Source organism: Perognathus longimembris, chromosome 16 (genome assembly GCF_023159225.1).
Source record: "Perognathus longimembris pacificus isolate PPM17 chromosome 16, ASM2315922v1, whole genome shotgun sequence".
Lineage (NCBI taxonomy): Eukaryota > Metazoa > Chordata > Mammalia > Rodentia > Heteromyidae > Perognathus > Perognathus longimembris.
Window position 1 is genome coordinate 58,846,304 of NC_063176.1, and position 15,332 is coordinate 58,861,635.

The 15,332-nt window shown below is 43.6% G+C and overlaps 1 protein-coding gene across 6 annotated transcripts in view; it reads right to left on the reverse strand.

Annotated features, from left to right (window-relative positions):
• The window catches only part of Pigg (phosphatidylinositol glycan anchor biosynthesis class G), a 32,689-nt gene extending 22,754 nt beyond the window's left edge, over window positions 1–9,935 (reverse strand). For 5 of the 6 annotated variants that reach the window (XR_007213514.1, XM_048363905.1, XM_048363904.1 and 2 more), the window contains exons 1-5: window positions 9,679–9,935; window positions 8,170–8,375; window positions 7,181–7,390; window positions 5,712–5,900; window positions 4,556–4,697 (exon numbers count right to left, since the gene is read on the reverse strand). Coding sequence is in view for 5 of the 6 variants with exons in the window: in XM_048363905.1 (XP_048219862.1) it covers window positions 4,556–4,697; window positions 5,712–5,900; window positions 7,181–7,390; window positions 8,170–8,375; window positions 9,679–9,829 (898 nt within the window). In the remaining variant the exon portion in view is untranslated. Of the gene's footprint in view, window positions 1–4,555; window positions 4,698–5,711; window positions 5,901–7,180; window positions 7,391–8,169; window positions 8,376–9,491 lie in introns of all 6 variants that reach the window. The other variant, XM_048363902.1, reaches the window with a different exon arrangement.
• Window positions 9,936–15,332: the final 5,397 nt, after the last annotated feature.

The following is a 15,332-nucleotide window of genomic DNA, read 5'->3' on the forward strand; positions in this document are numbered from 1 at the left end:
CAATCATAAGGAACTATTTCCAGAACCTCTATTCAGTAAAAAACAATAATTTTACAGAAATGGATCAATTCTTAGAGAAGTATAAACTGCCCAAACTGAACCAAGAAGAAATAAGTCAACTAAATAAACCAATAACTTACAGTGAGATACAGGAGGTAATCAAGAACCTCCCAACAAAGAAAAGCCCAGGCCCAGATGGATTCACCAACGAATTCTACAAAACCTTTAGTGAGGAGCTAATACTCATACTCCTCAAACTCTTCCGTGAAATAGAAACAGAGGGAGAAATCCCAAGCTCATTCTATGAAGCTAATATCATATTCATTCCCAAACCAGGCAAAGACCCAACAAAAAAAGAGAACTACAGACCAATATCACTATTGAACACAGACACAAGGCTCCTCAATAAAATATTAGCTAACAGGATCCAGAAACTGATCAAGAAAATTATACATCATGACCAAATAGGCTTCATCCCACAGTCACAAGGATGGTTCAACATCCGTAAATCAATCAACGTAATTCACCACATAAACAGAACTAAAATAAAAAATCACATTATTATCCCAGTCGATGCCCAAAAAGCCTTTGACAAAATACAACATCCATACTTATTAAAAGCTTTAGAGAGAACAGGAATAGATGGAACATTCCTCAAAACTATAAAAGCCATATACAACAGACCAACTGCTAATGTTGTATTAAATGGGGAGAAACTAAAATCATTCCCCCTAAACTCAGGAACAAGACGAGGATGCCCACTCTCCCCACTTCTTTTCAACATAGTGCTGGAATCCCTAGCCATAGCAATAAGGCAAGAGGAGGACATCAAAGGGATCCACGTCGGCAAGGAAGAAATCAAGTTATCCCTGTTCGCAGATGACATGATCTTATATCTGAAGGACCCAAAAAACTCAGTCCCCAAACTCCTACACCTAATAAACCATTTTGGCAAAGTAGCAGGATACAAAATCAATCCACAAAAATCATCAGCTTTTCTGTACACCAGCAATATACAAACAGAAAAGGAAATTATGGAAACAATTCCATTTACAGTAGCCAAAAAAAGAATAAAGTACCTAGGGATCAACTTAACCAAGGACGTGACGGACCTATTTAATGAGAACTATAAAAATCTAATAAGGGAAATCAAAGAAGACACAAGGAGATGGAAAGACCTCCCATGCTCATGGGTAGGCAGAATCAATATAGTGAAAATGGCCATATTGCCCAAATTGTTATACAAATTCAATGCCATCCCTATCAAAATCCCAGTCACATTCTTCACGGAAATAGAGAAAGCAACCCATAAATTCATATGGAACAGCAAAAGACCTAGAATAGCCAAAGCAATTCTAGGCAAAAAAAGCAGTGCAGGCGGTATCACAATACCAGACTTCAAGCTCTACTACAGGGCCATCGTAACAAAAACAGCCTGGTACTGGTATAAAAACAGATCGGAAGACCAATGGATTAGAATAAAACCGCACTCTTACAGTCAGCTGATCTTCGACAAAGGAGCCAAAGACATACAATGGAATAAACAGAGCCTCTTCAACTACTGGTGCTGGGAGAACTGGGCAGCTATATGCAGAAAACTCAAAGTAGACCCTAGCCTATCACCATGCACCAAGAGCAACTCCAAATGGATCAAGGACCTCAATATCAGATCTGAATCCTTGCAACTACTGAAGGACAGAGTAGGAAAGATGCTAGAACTTATAGGCACAGGAAGGAACTTCCTGAATATAGTCCCAGGGGCACAACAAATAGGGGAGAGACTCGACAAATGGGACTACTACAAATTAAAAAGTTTCTGCACAGCTAAGGACATAGACACCAAACTAGAAAGACAGCCAACCATATGGGAAAGGATCTTTACCAGCACAGCAACAGACAAAGGCCTAATATCTGTCATCTACAGAGAACTCAAAAAACTAAGCCCCTCCAAGCCCAATAAACCAATTAGGAAATGGGCAAAGGAGCTAAAGAGAGACTTCACAAGAGAAGAAATTAAAATGGCAAAGAAACACATGAGGAAATGTTCAACATCCCTGGTAGTAAAGGAAATGCAAATAAAAACAACCCTGAGATATCACCTCACTCCAGTTAGAATGGCCTATACTCTGAACTCAGGCAACAACAAATGCTGGAGGGGTTGCGGGGAAAGAGGAACCCTTCTCCATTGTTGGTGGGAGTGCAAATTAGTACAACCACTTTGGAGAACAGTATGGAGGTTTCTCAAAAAGCTCAATATAGACCTACCCTATGACCCAGCCATACCACTCCTAGGCATCTATCCTAAACAGCAAGTCCCAAGATATCAAAAAGACATTTGTACTTCCATGTTTATCGCGGCACAATTCACAATAGCCAAAATATGAAAACTGCCCAGATGCCCCTCCACAGATGAATGGATCCAAAAAATATAGTACCTATACACAATGGAATACTACATAGCGATTAGGAATGGTGAAATATTGTTATTCGCAGGGAAATGGTCAGAACTCGAACAAATAATGTTGAGCGAGACAAGCCTAGAACACAGAAAACAAAGGGGCATGATCTCCCTGATATATGACTGTTAAGAAAGGGAGATGGAGAGACAGTAGAGACCAGGTCTGTAAAACCAAAAACTGCTTGTCAGGTGGTATTTCCCACAGGATTGGGGCAGAGACCCAACAGTATGTAACTAAAACCAAACAACTACTCAACATATAACGGTCAAAAATCGACCTCTCAGTGGAATACAATAGCTCAAAAGCTATGTATGTACGTTCATATAAGTCTACTGTTGACATATTGTCTAATGTCCACATTACATTTAAAGCCCTAGGTGAATTTTCTTGGGCTTGGCCTCGTGGCTACTGTATATGTTCTTGATAAATTGTATATTGTATATATGTCTACCTGACCTAGAGAAGGGAAAGAAAAAGAGGGCGTAAGATATCACAAGAAATATACACCCTGCCCTACTATGTAACTGTACCCTTTTTGCACAACACCTTGTCAAAAAAATTTGTGTTCAATTGATAAATAAATTAAAACAAAGAAAAAAAAAGCCTAGTCACTTTGATGATGCCTATTGTTAACTCTGAACAAAAATGAGGGTAAGATCTTCTGGATTCAGAATGTTCTAAGCTTTCCTTTCTGGCACATACCTATCCCTGACTAAGAAACTTGTCCCAGATCTCTCAGTGGCTTCAGAGAAGTAGCAGGTGCTTCTCCCAGTAGAGCAGAGTGAGGCTATATTCAGCTTAGGTGAGTGCAAACATCAGAAGGACAGATCTGATACTGCTACATGTCTACCGTGTGATAACGTAAGTGTCTCTTGTGTTATGTGCTAACTACCAAATCTACATGCTTTGGGGGAAGTATAGTAACAAGATCTAGACATAATTTTATAGTTGTGAATGTGAGCTACAATGTCAATACAAACTCAAGATCATCTTATTTTGCTGTGTCAAGAAACCTAACAGGTCCAAGATTAGTATGTACACCTACCTCCTATTAAGACATTGGTCCTCAAACACTTGAAAAACCTGGCTAACTTGGAGAAGCTGGTCAGACTCCAAGAACGAAGAAGGCAACACAGCCAGCAATGCTGTGTAGCCAGAAAACAGCAGAGCCAGCGGGTACCACTCTGGTCTGCTTTAAAGGATTCAGGAGGTACTGATATGAGGATGCAGTCAGCCATAGATTTGGCACTTTGGATATTAAAAATAGTTTCTACAGTGAATAGAAATGAAATAGTATGATTAAATCCATGACTTCACAGTAGTACATAAAAAGAAGTGGGTGCTGGTGGCTCAGGCCTGGAATCCTAGCTACTCAGGAGGCTGAGATCTGAGGATAACTGTTCAAAGCCAGCCTGGGCAGGAAAGTCTGTGAGACTCTTATCTCCAATTAACCTCCAGGAAACTGGAAGTGGCACTGTGGCTCAAAATGGTAGAGCACTAACCTTGAGCCGACAAGTTCAAGGACAGAGCCCAGGCCCAGAGTTCAAGCCCCACAATCAGGAAAAAAAGAAAAAAAAAAGATTATAATTAGAAGTAATACTCCATGATTTGAAACTGGCAGATTAAGTGGAACGAACAATCCGTCATTTATCACGTATCTCCTATATAAATAGTACCATTAGGAAACCAAAACACATATGGATGAATTTTCTTTACAGAATTATTCTGCTCTGGCATGAATGCATCACTTAAAATATTCATGAGATTGAATTTAATCACCAAAGTACCAACAGTATGAAGTAGTCTGTTGGCAAGTATTCAGTGCTGCCATAAGGGTGGGATATAGAGTTTGATCCATTTTGTCCTTTTTCCTCAGCCATATAAGAAAATAGCATCCCTTCCTTCTGGAGGACACACAATTAAGGCACCACTTCAGGAGGAGGCAGCAGCCCTTACCAGAGACCAACTCCAACTGGCAAAGCTGAGAAATGTATTTCTTTTCTTTATAAATTTCCCAGTCTGGGGCTGAAGTTTCTGTCCCTTGGAAATGGAGGACAAATGTGGTTATTCACATGCCAGCCATTCCTAATTCTTACCAGGTCTTCTTTCAAATGCAGAGCTGATTAAGATCAGAGGTGTGCTTACTTCCTCTTTGGAAGAGGCCCCATGGCTCCCTGACTCAGACATACCATGGTCACCACAGAGAACCAACAAATTAGGTGAGAGAGTCTCTCTCTCCTGGAAGGCAAAGGAAAACCTGTTAGCTATATTAGGATAGAAGAATGGATATAATCTTGATTAGACCGTATCATAGGGGAAAAAAGAATTGCACATAATTCAGAACACAACAGGGTTATGTTATGGCCTCTGATAGCAGGGTACTTATCATTGGTACTTCTAGATTATGAGAGTTTAGACCCAACTCTCCTTGCCTTATCTTTCTCATCTGTTGATGGAGATACTGCAAGATCTATCTTGCAGGATTATTTGTTAAAACAGTACTCAGCGAGGTGTTTGAGTTATGATATGTACAGGGCTTCTCTGCCCAGACCTCTGCTGACTGTCATAACAGCTGGGATCCACTTGACCCTTGCAGCTTCCCTTGGCACACAACTGCACAGACATATAAGTCTATCCCTTTCTCCAAGTCTACTCACACTGTACATATCCTCCAATAAGACTACTCTAAATATAGCCTCTTTGGAATAGGTATGTTGCTTCCTCCTGCCCATGTTTTTCTGTGGCACTAGCAGCTTTCTGGTATGCTTGAGTTCTTGCTTACTATGTTTTTATTTGCCTCTCCTGGTGAGAACATAAACTCCAAGAAGGACTGTTTGCCTAGGAACAGGAATCTACAAGATAACCCCAGGCTGCCAGGAAAATGGAGTGCGTCTGTGTGGCAACATCTGTAGCTCAAGCATGGCTGCCAGCTGCCAGACTGATAGAAGTGGTACTCCCTCAGGCAGTTACATTCCTCTTAGGAAATATTGGCAACATGAAACTCTTGTTGGGGATGGGGATATGGCCTAGTGGCAAGAGTGCTTGCCTCATATACACGAAGCCCTGGGTTCAATTCCCCAGCACCACATATAGAGAAAATGGCCAGATGTGGCACTGTGGCTCAAGTGGCAGAGTGCTAGCCTTGAGCAAAAAAGAAGTCAGGGACAGTGTTCAGGCCCTGAGTCCAAGCCCCAGGAAAAGAAAAAGAAATGAAACTCTTGTCACAATGTAACACATCACAGTAAGCCTCACCTTTGAGAGTAGTGAGGCGTGAATCTTCATCAGGATGCTGTCCATTTCACGAAGCTTGTGTCCAATCAGGGGGTTGTTGGGCCCAGAAATGTGGCCAATATGGTCTAGTCCTAGGTAGTGGAGGATTAAGATGTCCCAGTCTCCTCTTTTTAATACTCTATCCAAATGCCTTGTGACATTATTATCCACCTTTGGAGAAGAAAAGTACATATATATAGCTTTCCAATTTTCTCCAGATCTTCACTTCCCAAGGGAAAATCAACAGCCAAATCTAGGAGTTTATCTAAGATAACAGGACTCATAGGAACTGAAAAGACAAAATAACCAAACCAAAACAAACAGCAAAAATCCTGTTATTAAAAAATAAAAAAATGAGGGCTGGGGATATGGCCTAGTGGCAAGAGTGCTTGCCTTGTATACATGAGGCCCTGGGTTCAATTCCGCAGCACCACATATATAGAAAACGGCCAGAAGTGGCGCTGTGGCTCAAGTGGCAGAGTGCTAGCCTTGAGCAAAAAGAAGCCAGGGACAGTGCTCAGGCCCTGAGTCCAAGCCCCAGGACTGGCCAAAATAAATAAATAAATGTACATTAGCATTAGATTATGCATTCCCCCCCTCCCCCCAGCAGGTACAGGGCCCTGAACTCAGGATCACATGTTCTCATTCAGCCTTTTTGCTCATGGTTGGTGCTCTGGTATTTGAGCCATACCTACAAGTCCATTATTTTGCTGGCTTCCCACAGACTTTTCTTCCCCAGGCTGGCTTTGAACCACAATCCTCCACGTGTTAGCTTCCTGAGTAGCTTAGCTAGGATTATATGTGTGAGGTACCAGTTCCTGGCTCAGATTAAGCTTTTATGCCTACTGTTTTGTCTTGTTTTTTCAATGCCTCTAGTTTATGGACATTTCATACAAATAATTAAAATAAATAAGGGCTGTTCTGACAAGAAGTTTTTTTTCTGTGAAATCACTACTGGGCTTAATTAAAACTAAACAAATGAGCAAGTTAAACAGGCCCAAGTTGCTGTCAGGTAATGAAGGGCAAAGGATAGCCAGTTAGGTTAGCCAGCAGTCCTACAAAAAGACTATTCTTGGAGGCAAGAAACAACACTCAAACTCTTTTATATCTGAAAAAGACATGTCATGAAGATATTATCAGTTAAGCATCCCTTCATAGGGCCAGCAGACTGTTCAGCTGCAGACTTCACTTTCATAGCTACTCAGCTGTGTGGCCCTTCCTGAACCTCTTGTGACCTTGGTGCTTTGCATTTTGGGACCTGCAGATCTTGACTCACACATGCATCAGGGTTAATGCCTCCATTTGTAAATGATTATGTGTACAAATGATTCTATAGTCTCTCTGAACTACTCTATAAAGTAATGACACAAAAAATAACATTACTTCACAGCAGGAAATGGCAGTGCCATGTTCTTCTTAGGGTAACATATTTCTCTATTTTGAAGACTGACCTCGGTATAATCTGACACAAAGAATGAAGTTGTACCATCATATTCCATAAAATGCTTTGGGAATAATTTAACCCATGTTTCATCTCCATAAAAGATTATTCTCTTCCCAGCAGCTTTTGCCTGTCTTATCACATTGTCTTCCAGCAGCTCAGGAGAATTGAGGTTCCTGATGACATCAACAAAGCCAGGGAGGCTCCCCGTCATCAATGCCTGAAGGAAGAAACATTCATGTTAGACCATGGATCAAAAAATGCAGTATGGGAGGCAGGAATATCATGTGGCCCCAAAATTGTCCCCATAATCTAAACTGAACCCCACATCTATCACTGTGTATCCATGTTTTGGTTTTCAGTCATGAATTGATCACACTATAACTGTATATTTACTCCTTTGCTCATTTGTCTTTAATGGCTACGTACCTCCCTGGAGAATAAATCCCCAGTAAGGCAGAAATACCATTCATTGCATTCATTGCAATATGAGCACATGGTAGTTACACAATAAATATTTCTTAAGCCAATCCACAGTTTAACTTTTTCACTTACTCATAATTCTTGGGCAAAGCACCATTAATTTCAAAACCACTCTCATCAGGTTGACGTACTAAAGGAGTTGAGGCCAGATTATACTGGTTTGACCATTCACATATCAAAGTTTTAGGCACTTCATTAACTTACCTACATTTGTTTTCTTATGTATAATGACAAGACACTAAACTGCACAACCATATCTCCTTCCAGTGTTGGAACTAACCAAGTGATGACTAAAGAACGTTACCAAAGAGGAGGACATCTCTTGGGTTAGGCTGACCATGATAATCACATGAGCTCTGTCTGTTGAACAAGGTGCACAAATCCTGGAATTCAGTTGGGATAACTTTAGCATTGTACTGACCCAGATAAATGCAGAGTGTCAAACTAATTTCCACTTAGTTAAAAGTAGGTCTGCAAGTAGAAGAGCCAAACTATAAACCACTGAGTGAAATTTACCTTGATTCGAGGCATAGTAACTGTGGGTGGCTTTGCTTCAGCCACAAAACTGTGAGATGCTCCTTTTTCCACAAGGTAAGTTGTATAAGGCATATACTTCACACCCTTTGACCCAAACACAAAATCATCTCTCAAAGCATCGATAAGCACAATAACAGCTTTACTGAAGAGAGGTGGTGGTAGCTTGGTCCAGTTGGAACTGGTGCCTAAAGGTGTTCGAACACAGTACAAATGAATTTTAAATTTATTTATTGAACCAGTCCTGGGCTTGAACTTAGGGCCCTGGGAACTGTACCTGAGCTTCTTTTCCTCAAGGATAGCACTTTTTTTTTTTTTTTTGGTTCCCAGTCTTGGGCCTTGGACTCTGGGCCTGAGCTCTCTTATCACTCCAGCCACAGTGCCACTTCTGCCTTTTTCTATTTATGTGGTACTGAGGAATCGAACCTAGGGCTTCGAGCATGCTAAGCAAGCACTCTACCACTATGCCACATTGCCTGACCTAAAATTAAATTTTAAACAAGCACTTTCATAATCTATTTCTCAAGCACATATCCAGTCACACCTATGTATCCTAATCCAAAAGATGGCCTGTTTTTGATAGGTCCTGTAAGGGAAGGAAGAGGATTTTTGCTGTGAGTAGGCTTCGATGACTCTCAATAACATGTAGTGAACTGCTCTTAAGTGTGGTGAGTTCTGCCACAGGGAAATCCTTACAAGAGGGTCCTGGAATGGGACATTAAGAGAGCTTGACTTAAAAACATAGCCTTGGGGGCTGGGGATATAGCCTAGTGGCAAGAGTGCCTGCCTCGGATACACGAGGCCCTAGGTTCGATTCCCCAGCACCACATATACAGAAAACGGCCAGAAGCGGCGCTGTGGCTCAAGTGGCAGAGTGCTAGCCTTGAGAAGCCAGGGACAGTGCTTAGGCCCTGAGTCCAAGGCCCAGGACTGGCCAAAAAAAAAAAAAAAAACAAAAAAACCCATAGCCTTGCAGGTAGTGGTGAGGGAGGGGAGGGATGGATTGGCTTACAAGGTATTTACACGGCTATTGGGTGGACTTTGTCCTGAATCAGAAACTTTATCTCAGGTGTAGGGCAAGAGCCAAGAAGGGTTCTAATGCAGAATGGCCTTAACCACTGGGGATAAAAAAGGAGGGAAGTACCAGAGGAAAACGCCAAGGCTTGGTAGGAATTTCACCAGTTGTGTTTTACAGGGGGGAAAGGATGGGGGGAGGGGGGGTCGAGAACTTAGTGATACAAATGGTTAACAGGAAAGAGGAGGGGCCAATGGAGAGAGAGGCGGAGGCCAAATATGGAGCTTACTTTGTGACCTAGGTAGATCTGGTGGCTGTGGTTGCCACGAACTAGGAACACACACAAAACGTCTCTGGGACAGTACAAATGGTTTCTGGGAGTGGAGACAAAAATGGAAAACACTGAGGCCCTGGCAGAGCGTCCTTTGCGGAAGCGAGACCCAGGAAGCACAGCAGCTGGGGAGAGAGGTTCATACCGGCTGCGGGCTCGGGCGCCGGAGGCTCTAGTTTGTCCTCTGTCCTGGAGGAACGAACCGGCGCGGGGAAGAATCCCCGAAGGAAGATCGCGACTCCGACCACCTCAATTGCTACGCAAGTGGCGGCGAAGGCGCCGGAGCCCAACCGCATCTCGCCTACCGACTGCGCCGGGTTGCCAGGTCGCAACTGCACTCCACTTTCGAGAGCCGCCTCCACTCCAGCACGGCTTTGAAGGCTTGGCGCCCGCGCGCTTCCGGTTTGGGGCGCGCCGGAAATGCGCAAGGGGAGTGCGTCCCGTTCTTCCGTGGCCTCGCCCCCGGCGAACACAGTTCCGGTGCCCCCACGGAGAGTGAGCTCTGGCCTCCAGCCATCCCCCACGCCTGAGCTCCCGACCCCCGCTGTCCTCTACCACAGAGTCCCACGAGTTTGAAGCTCGGCCTTCGCCACGGGACTCTGGAAAGTTGCGCCCAGCTGGGCTGGTGAGAACTTTTAAGTCCTGGAGCACACCTTTCCCCCTGGAGTAATTGCTTGGTGGAGGCTGGGATGTAGAGGCCCAGCTCTTGACTCAGTGGGGGTTGGTTGGCTGTGAAAGCGGTCCTCCAGGGCCCTAGGATTAGTTGGAATCCAGTGCAGCTGTGCCCACAGATCTACCTTATCTTGTATTCCCCTGCCTTTCCAAGAGTCTTTATACTCTCTTAGATTCCACATATAAGTGAGATTATTTTGTTTTTTATCTTTCTGTGCCCAACCTATTTTGTTCAGCATGATATCCCTTAGGTGCATCTATGTTATAAACGCAAGACTTCCTTTTTGTATTGTGTGTGTGTGTGTGTGTGTGTGTGTGTGTGTGTGTGTGAGAGAGAGAGAGAGAGAGAGAGAGAGAGAGAGAGATCTACCTTGTTTCCATACCTTGATCATTGTAAATAATGCTGAAGTGAACATGGAGTGTCACTATATCCAGGTGAGGGTTTGTGAAAGTAGGGACTCTGGGGGCTGGGAATATGGCCTAGTGGCAAGAGTGCTTGCCTCATATACATGAAGCCCTGGGTTCAATTCCTCAGCACCATGTATACAGAAGAGGCGCTGTGGCTCAAGTGGCAGACTGCTAACTGTGAGCACAAAGAAGCCAGGACAGTGCTCAGGCCCTGAGTCCAAGCACCAGGCCTGGCCCCCCCCCAATAAAAAAGAGAGAGAGAGAGAAAGTAGGGACTTTTAGGGTCCTTGACTTTGATTATAAAATAAGAATTTTTGGACAAGTCCTAATGGTAAGAAAACTTCGCAGAGCTTTATTGAATAAGCAGGCAAGCAGACAAGAAACAGACAAGCAAAAAGGCATCACTCTATAATAGGGTATGGGTTTTCTCAAAGGGAGAAACACCGAGTTCTTTGACATTAGGGGCATTTATATGATAAAGTCAGTGTCTGACTTAAAGTTACACAAAGAATAGTGTTTATCTTGGCTCTTAATCACTCTTGGTGTTGAACTTTTACCACATGGAGGTAAAAGTCTCCAAGACTGACCTGTACTTTAAATATATGACCATTATGTTTGGGCATTCCCTTTAGGAAAAATAAGCCTGTCATAAAACATATTTATCCTTGAGATGATGGATGCATCCTGCCACAAAGTGTTCATTTGTGCCAGTTGGAACCATTTTTCCCCCCACGCATTTGTTTCTCCATGATACATGTCTTTGTTGTTTGTTTGCTTTTCACTAGTCGGCCTTGAACTCAGGGCTTGGGCACTGTCCCTGAGCCTCTTTGTGCTCAAGGATAGTGCTCTACCACTTGAGCCACAGTGCCACTTCTTGATTAGTCTGAGTAGTTTATTGGAGTTAAGAGTTTCACAGACTTTATTGCCTGGGCCAGCCTTGAACCACAATCATCAGATACTCACGTTCCCGTGTAGCAAGGATTACAAGTGCGAGCCACCTGCCACCCAGCAAGACATGTCTTTTTAAAATTATATTTCCCCTCAGTTTTTAGTGCAAACTAATTAGGGCCAGCAGGCAAGGTCAGATAGAGGAAGTTCTTGCTCTTTTTCGAGTGCTAATACTGAAACTTATGAAAGCGTGCAAGGGTTAAAACAAAGATGTGTTTCTATGTTTCTAAACACATTTTCTAAATTCCTAGCTGCTATTCACCAGGCCTTATTTTCCCGAATCTATCCTGCCTCTTTTTCCCCTAAAACAACTTTGGTTCCTTAATCTTATGGGAAGTTGATAGATGAAGATCAGTCTTCTGTATTTGCTTTTAGCTGAGTTTTTGAATTTTTGGCTTCTGTTTACCATGCTTCATTTCCCCTAATATCTCACACTTTTCAGTGGAGAGAAATCGTCCTTCATTTATTTTATCTCTAAATATTCTTCTTTGTATTATTATGAGTATAAACGTATATTTAACTTTCACTTATTATAATTTGTTTTTGACAATATTACTTGTATAAAGTGGTTTCACTGTGATATTTTCATATTCACATCCCCAGGAACTTTTCTTCCTTCCTTCCCTGTTTTCCCCTCATATATTTAGTCTAGATTCTAGGTATGAAAGAAGGAAAACGTGATATTCATCTTTCTGAGTCTGGTCTATTTGACTAACATGATGATCTTCTGTTTCATTCATTTTCCTGCAGATGGAATAATTTTGTTCTTTATTTGAATAATATTCCATTGTGTGCATATATACACCAAATTTTATTAATCTACTTATCACTTGATGGGCATGTAGGATGATTCCATGACACAGCTGTTGTGTATAAAGGCATAAGAAACAGATGCACAGGCATCTGTATGGCATGCTGAGTTAACCAGATATATGCCCAATGTGGTAGTTCAACGTTTAGTTTTTTGAAGAACTTATAAACTGATTTCATGGTGGCTGGATTAGTTTATATTCCCAGCAATAGTGGAAATATAATTTTCCCACTACATCCTTGCAAATTTTGATTTTTCCTTTAGGATAGCTGTTCTGACTAGTAAAGCTGGAATCTCAAAGTCGTTTTGGTTTGAATTACCTTTATGACTATCCTGGAGGCTGAACATTTCTTCATGTATTTTTGGCCATTTGTACTTCCTTTTTGGAGAACAGACGGAGTGGAAATCAATACCGTCCATTATTCTGGATCAGTACAGTGCTAAAGGAATTCCACAGACAAGATGGAACTGAAACCCATGATTTGTGCACCTTGATGAGTAGCCAGAGCTCATGACACATGTGAGCATTATGTCGGTGTAGACTCAAGGGTGTCCTCCTCCTTGGTAGTGTTCTTCAGTCAATACCAAGTTCCAACACTGGAAGGAGAAATGGTTGTCCAGTCTAGTCGGTTGACTTTATACATGAAGTTTTCTTGCTTAAAAACAAGATTATCTAACGCTCTGCACACTGAATTTTCTGGTTTAATGTCTCAGGAGATAAACCAGGTTTTCCAAGAAGCATTTCTTCTCACTCCCGCAGGTGGGAGAGAAAGGTCCCCACCTGCCCGAACCACCTAGGACCTAGGCTTTGGCACGGAGTAGGACCCATGGTCCACTGCCTCGGTCGGAGCCCCACGGACGGCGCCGCGTATTGTGGGAAATGTAGTCTTCCCTCGAGCACACTCACTTGGGACCTCTTCCGGGTTTCTTCTACGCATGCGCCTCCCCGCCCACTGCTGGCGTTTTCCGCCCTGAAATTAGGACTCTGGCTCGCTGCTGGCGGGTCTCTGAGGTAAGATGTGCGTTCTGAAGGTGGGTGGTGGGTGGCAGAGGCCCCTCCTTGCCTTGGCAGACCTTGGAAGCTGAACCGCGAGTGGATGGCAGGCTGGGGAGCCGGTGTGCAGGTGCGAACCGCGTGGGTTCCTCTGGTACCAGGTTCATGATGGCTTTGTCAGAGCGGGTGCTGCCAGAACCCCCGTTGTGCGGAGCGCCGGGGGGAGAGCCGGGGAGGCCCGCGGTTACAGTCCGGGACCGAGGAATTCTGCCGTTCACCTGCGCGGCGCCCTTCACCTTGCCCAGCTGGAAGATGAGCGCAGCCACAAGTCTAGTGAAGTTGTGAAGGGTGTGCTGGCCGAGTCTTGTTAGGTGGCAGTTGTCTTTGTGGGGTCCTGTGGTGTTTCTCCTGGGGACGTTTCTGGCTCCCTTCTGCACCTTGTAGCCTACTCAGCACTCCTGGCTGGAGTTCACACACGACCTCCTTTCTAAAGATAGCTCTCCAGGGCATTTTTGACTGCTGGGTGATGGTCTTCTATTCTTTGGAATTAAGCATAGTAAAGTTTGAAGGAGGGCGTCACATGAATAGGAATCTCCTCCCTGAAAGAACACGGCTTCTTAGGAACTCTGACTAGCCCTAAAGAGCAGAGGTAGAAAAGCCACTGCAAGGGAAGATCTAGTTAGCCTCCCCACCCCCCTCCCCTCTTCCTGTCTGGTGTGAGTCTTAGAGGTTCAACCCAGGGCCTAGGTACTGTCCAGACCTTTTCACTCAAGGCTGGAGCTCTACCACAGCTCCATTTCTGGCTTTTGGTGGTTAATTGGAGATTAAGAGTCTCATACATGTTCCTTCTCAGGCTGGCTTTATTATTATTTTTTGTTTGTTTTTGCCAGTTCCAGGGCTTGAACTCAGGGCCTGAGCAGTGTCCCTGAGCGTCTTTTGCTCAAGGTTAGAGCTCTACGACTCGAGTCACAGTACCACTTCTGGCTTTTTCTGTTATGTGGTGCTGAGGAATCGAACCCAGGACTTTTATGCATGCTAGGCAAGCATTCTACCACTAAGCTACCTCCCCAGTCCTCAGGCTGGCTTTGAACAGTAATCCTCAGATGTCAGCCTTCTGATTAGCTAGAATTACAGATGTGAGCCACTGGTGCCTGGCTCAAACATTGCTTTTTTTTTTTTTTAATGATTTCCACGGTCTTTACTAGCATCACTTGTTAAGAAAATGGAGGAGAAAGGAAGGAAACAGGCCGGACTCGATCTTCCACAGGTGAGGACTGTTTATTGAGATAGAGCAGCAAGGGACCACAGCCTTCCTGTGGGCTTGGAGACTGTGTGTAGGAGCTGGTTTTTATGAGGTCTGAGCAAGGAGGCAGAGGTTAATGAAAAAGCCATTAGGTTTTTCAGTTGGGCTCATGAGGGAATATTTACAGCCAGGTAGCCAGGTAGATTGCTCTGCTGAGGTCAGTCTGTACTTATCTTTAGTGGCTTGCCTGGTATCTGTATGTACATGGGAAAACAGGGTGGGCCTCAATCCTTCATATTCTGTCTTCAAATACATAGAAAGAATGGGCCTAGAGGGGAGAGGCAAGTCCTTCATCACTAATGTCACTGAAATCTACGTAGTTGATGTTCGTGATGATTTTCATCATTTGTACATGTTGGTGTAAAGTTTACTTCATTGTATTTTGTTTGTGTGTGTGCCAGTCGTGGAGCTTGAACTCAGTGCCCTGGGCACTGTCCCTGAGCTTCTTTTGCTCAAGGCTAGCACTATAACACTTTAGTCACAGCACCACTTGTGGCTTTTTCTGTTTATGTGATGCTGAGGAATCAAACCCAGGGCTTCATGCATGCTAGGCAAGCACTCTACCACTAAGCCACATTCCCAGCCTACTTCATTGTATTTTAAATTTCTCCTGCACATGATTTGGGTAAGAAACACACAGCTGTGAATGATACCAGCACTTAC